At 40.9% G+C, this 4,985-nt stretch overlaps 1 protein-coding gene across 1 annotated transcript; it reads left to right on the top strand.

Annotated features, from left to right (window-relative positions):
- The first annotated feature begins 376 nt into the window (after positions 1-376).
- LOC125483558 (transcription factor 15-like) lies at positions 377-1,158 on the top strand. The gene is made up of 2 exons (XM_048599399.1): positions 377-823; positions 1,126-1,158. Exons 1-2 carry the CDS (start codon positions 377-379, stop codon positions 1,156-1,158), a joined length of 480 nt encoding a protein of 159 aa, XP_048455356.1.
- The last annotated feature ends 3,827 nt before the right edge of the window (positions 1,159-4,985 follow it).

Below are 4,985 nucleotides of genomic sequence, written 5' to 3'. Positions count from 1 at the left end.
TACTAGGAAGGAGGCCAATATTTCAGGATTTCAAAAACTGTGTTCTCTTCACGGGTGAATTATTTGTAAACTGCAGTTTATCAAAATAATCCCATTTATGAAATTAATATTTCCGTTAACTTTGAATAAAGCATTGCTGCAGCTTTAATTGAATGACCTGTAAGATTAACAGCTCCACCTCCTTACCTTATACAGAAGGCACATGGTTATGCCTATTTGTAGTAATCATTCAGAAAATGGCCAGCTGAACTGCTCGGGGATAAAGTGAGCTTTGAAGTTTGTCAGCTGTTCTTTTGGAACTACAGGGTGCTTCTAACATTGGAAATGGTAGCACTTTCTGACCCAATTCCCAGCTTCTCCCCCTCATAGAAGCGCAATGAAGTCTACAGCCAATCTCCAACCATGTCCAGCAAAATCCGGCGCTTCTGATATCGAGGAACTTGAAAGTGGGAGTGAGAATAGCCAGAATGGCAGCACTGGGAAAAGGAAGAGGAACAACCATTCAACCGGTATTAACAAACAACGGCAAGCAGCGAATGCAAGAGAGAGGGACAGAACCCACAGTGTAAACACGGCATTCACAGCTCTCAGGACTCTCATTCCCACCGAACCCGCAGACCGCAAACTATCGAAGATAGAGACTTTGCGTTTGGCCTCCAGTTATATTTCCCACCTGGCAAACGTCCTTCTCCTGGGAGAGGATTGTCTGGACGGGCAGCCCTGTTTAAAATATCGAGCTGTCATGCAGGGCAGCAATAGCGATGCAAACACTGCAGCGCCCAGACCTATATGCACCTTCTGCCTTAGCAATCAAAGGAAAAAGGTGAGATTTCTGAACACATTATTGATATACTTCACAACTCTTTAACAAACCTATGAACGTTCTCTTTGGAATCACTTTCATTTAATTTTAATACTAAAAATGATTAGAAATTCGATGTTGACTCCATACTTTTTGATAGCTGCATTCTTTAGAACAAATAAAGGGTTTTCTTCAAATTTGAAGAATTGACATCATTTCTAGTAAGAGAAATGAGAAACGCAAATTTCTTAAAGACTTTTTTAAAAATGTGTTATTTGGTGGAACTTGCCTTGCATAATTGTTCCATACATATATATTTTCAGCTTAGAGAAGGGGAAAAGCACCTTACTGTTTGACGTTTATGAGGACATCCGAGTGGATGAGATGCACAACTTCTACTGCACTGACTGTGAAAAATTACAAAACAAATTTGCTGCACTGCACTATGTTTACATAATGAATTATTTATTGTAAAGCAGGATTTTATTCTGATTTGTCCATAAGAGGATGTCTATTTACTCTTGATGTTTACAATGTGAATTTCGGATTCAGGATGTGCTATCAAAGAAATCTAACACTGTGGGCAGAGCTGCACCTGGCATTGCAGTTATTTTTAGGGACAGGAATGGTGAACCTCAGCATCTTCAACCTAAAGCACAGTGTGCCGCTCAGGCCAGTGCCACATGATGTAACCTGAGCAGAGACATACAGTGTCGCCTGTCAGTGTGGTCTTCACAACACATCAGCACCAGTTTGCAGCAGCCAATCCTGGAGCCTGTTCTCCAGCGCTAAAATAACAGGGGAAATATCTGTCTGCAATGAACATGTTGCTTACGTTAATAGATTATGAAAATAAATCAGAATGTATTTTAAAGGAAGATTGTTTGCTACAAACCTAAATTGTAAAGGTATTGCTAAATTTAAATCAACTGCAGTTTATTTTCCAAGTTAGAATGACACTATATTAAAATGCACTATGTGTGCTTAAATTAGTTTGAGGTATTTCAGGAAATGAAAAGATAGATCCTTTCTAACTGTGTTTACCATATCACTGCAGTTTAAGACTTGATCATTTTGTTTTGCTGCTATTAAGTTAGTTTGGGAGGGCGTTAGGGGTGAACAGGGCAAAGTTAGGTAGATTTATGTGCTGCTCTCAAAGTTTTCAACTGTTCATTTTGACAGCAGGCAGACTGATTCAAAACAAATGGCTGATCATAACATAGAGCATAGAACATTACAGCGCAGTACAGTCCCTTTGGCCCTCGATGTTGCGCCGACCTGTGAAACCAATCTGAAGCCCATCTAACCTACACTATTCCATTATCATCCATATGTTTATCCAATGACCATTTAAATGCCCTTAAAGTTGGCGAGTCTACTACTGTTGCAGGCAGGGCATTCCACGCCCTTACTACTCTCTGAGTAAAGAACCTACCTCTGACATCTGTCCTATATCTATCACCCCTCAGTTTAAAGCTATGTCCCCTCGTGCTAGCCATCACCATCCGAGGAAAAAGGCTCTCACTGTCCACCCTATCTGATCCTCTGATCATCTTGTATGTCTCTATTAAGTCACCTCTTAACCTTCTTCTCTCTAACGAAAACAGCCTCAAGTCCCTCAACCTTTCCTCATAAGACCTTCCCTCCATACCAGGCAACATCCTGGTAAATCTCCTCTGCACCCTTTCCAATGCTTCCACATCCTTCCTATAATGCGGCGACCAGAACTGTATGCAATACTCCAAGTGCGGCCGCACCAGAGTTTTGTACAGCTGCAACATGACCTCATGGCTCTGAAACTCAATCCCTCTACCAATAAAACCTAACACACCGTACGCCTTCTTAACAACCCTATCAACCTGGGTGGCAACTTTCAGTTATCTATGCACATGGACACCGAGATCTCTCTGCTCATCCACACTACCAAGAATCTTACCATTAGCCCAGTACTCTGTATTCCTGTTACTCCTTCCAAAGTGAATCACCTCACACTTTTCCACATTAAATTCCACTTGCCATCTCTCAGCCCAGCTCTGCAGCTTATCTATGTCCCTCTGTAACCTGCAACATCCTTCCGCACTATCCACAACTCCACCAACTTTGGTGTCATCCGCAAATTTACTAACCTCTCCTTCTACGCCCTCATCCAGGTCATTTATAAAAATGACAAACAGCAGTGGCCCCAAAACAGATCCTTGAGGTACACCACTAGTAACTGAACTCCAGGATGAACATTTCCCATCAACCACCACCCTCTGTCTTCTTACAGTTAGCCAATTTCTGATCCAAACCGCTAAATCACCCTCAATCCCATGCCTCCGTATTTTCTGCAATAGCCTACTGTGGGGAACCTTATCAAACGCTTTACTGAAATCCATATACACCACATCAACCGCTTTACCCTCATCCACCTGTTTGGTCACCTTCTCAAAGAACTCACTAAGGTTTCACAAAACCGTGTTGACTATCCCTAATCAAATTATTCCTTTCTAGATGATTATAAATCCTAACTCTTATAATCCTTTCCAACACTTTACCCACAACCAAAGTAAGGCTCACTGGTCTAACAGCTGACTTATCCACCATGTTGGTGGGAATGATGGAAGTATGGGTAATGTCTTACAGCAACTGCATGCAGTTGCCATTCCACCTGAAATTTAATTCATTTTGTAATGCACTTCTTCAGAGAATTGTGACATGTAGCTTTGCTGTTAGACTCTCGTCTCCTGAAGGTAGGAATCATTTTTCAAAGGGAATGTTTTGCAATATCTCAACTATACTAATGGCAACTTGGTTAATTGTACACTTTAGAACCGATCAATTTATCAAAATATTCTCCAAGCTAAAAGGGGGGGACGCAAAGTGCCTTGGTTCACTTTACCCTCAATGTTGCACTTTTGGTTACTGATACAATTGCACAGATAATAAAGGAAAAGATAACCATTTGCTGTGAAGACAGGCTGTAGATTGAGTTACATTGGTGATTATTTGCTCTGCGTTACTTCATCGTGAACTTGTAGCACTCCTTTGATCAACTCCAAGCCTAACATTGCCATTAAATCTGTTGACAAGTATGGCACTATTGTTATTTGGTGAAACAATCTCTATGACAGTTCCTCCTATCTTCTCTGGACCTCTGTTCCACCTCTGAACATCAAGCCATCATTTCCATAACTGTGACTGATTTCAGCTCCTCTGAAGATCTTCATTGTCCAACCTGCAACTACATTTTCCCAAGCCTATTGACTTCTACTCTTCCCAAGATCCACAAATTTGACAGCACTGATATACCCATCATTTCAACCTATCCGTGCCCCACAACATTGATTTTTTTTAATCAAACTTTACATTTCTCCTCTTTTCCAGCCTCTTCCAATCCACATTTGTAATTTTTCTGTTGCTCTGTCACTTTAACAGTTTCTGCTTTCTTGTGTCTATCTCCTTTCAGCATGCGTCCAACCTTTCTAAACTCCATCCTATATAGAACAGCCTGAATGCTTCCACTTCTTCTTTGAACAGAGGCCCAAATGGTCCCCATTCTCCTACACCTGGACAAAATGTTGTTCTTCCATTGAATAACTCATTTGGTCCCTACATAGACCTTTTTTCATGTGATAGATGGAACATTCTTTGTTCTCGTCTTCCTCAGGATCTTTCACCTACCTTTCCTTCCATGTCTGTATGACATGCCATTTTGTGAAATGAAAAAAAAAAATTATCCACTTTGCTTCCAATTTCCATCCTTTGACTACCTTTACATGGTTCACTTTTTACTCTCCAATTTTCTTTATCCTTTCCTCAATTGCAGTATTGCCACTTCTGGGGCTAGACCAATATCCATTATAAATCTACTGTCTTCCACACACCTTGAAAACACCACTTCCAATCCTCCTCCTGTAAGGACCGTGTCTCATTCTCCCAGTTCCATCATTGGACGATACCACTTTGTTATTGATACATCTTCAATTTTCCTTAATCAAGGATTCCCCACTTGAGCCCTCAACTTTGTCTGTTCTATTTCTCACATTCTTACTCTAATCCTTTTCTCTCCCTCACAGAAGCATGATAGGGTTCATATGATCCATACCTTTCACTCCATCCTTATCCTCATTCAACAAATTATTCTTCATTATTTTCTCCACCTCCAGTATGATGCCACCACCAAACATATCTTCCTCTTGGA

This window comes from Rhincodon typus, chromosome 7 (genome assembly GCF_021869965.1).
Source record: "Rhincodon typus isolate 14 chromosome 7, sRhiTyp1.1, whole genome shotgun sequence".
In the NCBI taxonomy this organism is placed as follows: Eukaryota; Metazoa; Chordata; class Chondrichthyes; order Orectolobiformes; family Rhincodontidae; genus Rhincodon; species Rhincodon typus.
Note: the sequence above shows the minus strand (reverse complement) of the source record. Positions and strands in the feature narration are given on the sequence as shown.

Bases quoted from the DNA above. Each gene is read 5' to 3' on its own strand.
- LOC125483558 (XM_048599399.1), top strand. From the start codon at position 377: ATGAAGTCTACAGCCAATCTCCAACCATGTCCAGCAAAATCCGGCGCT. The intron at 824-1,125 runs GTGAGATTTCTG...ATATATTTTCAG, and splicing joins TTAGCAATCAAAGGAAAAAG to CTTAGAGAAGGGGAAAAGCA.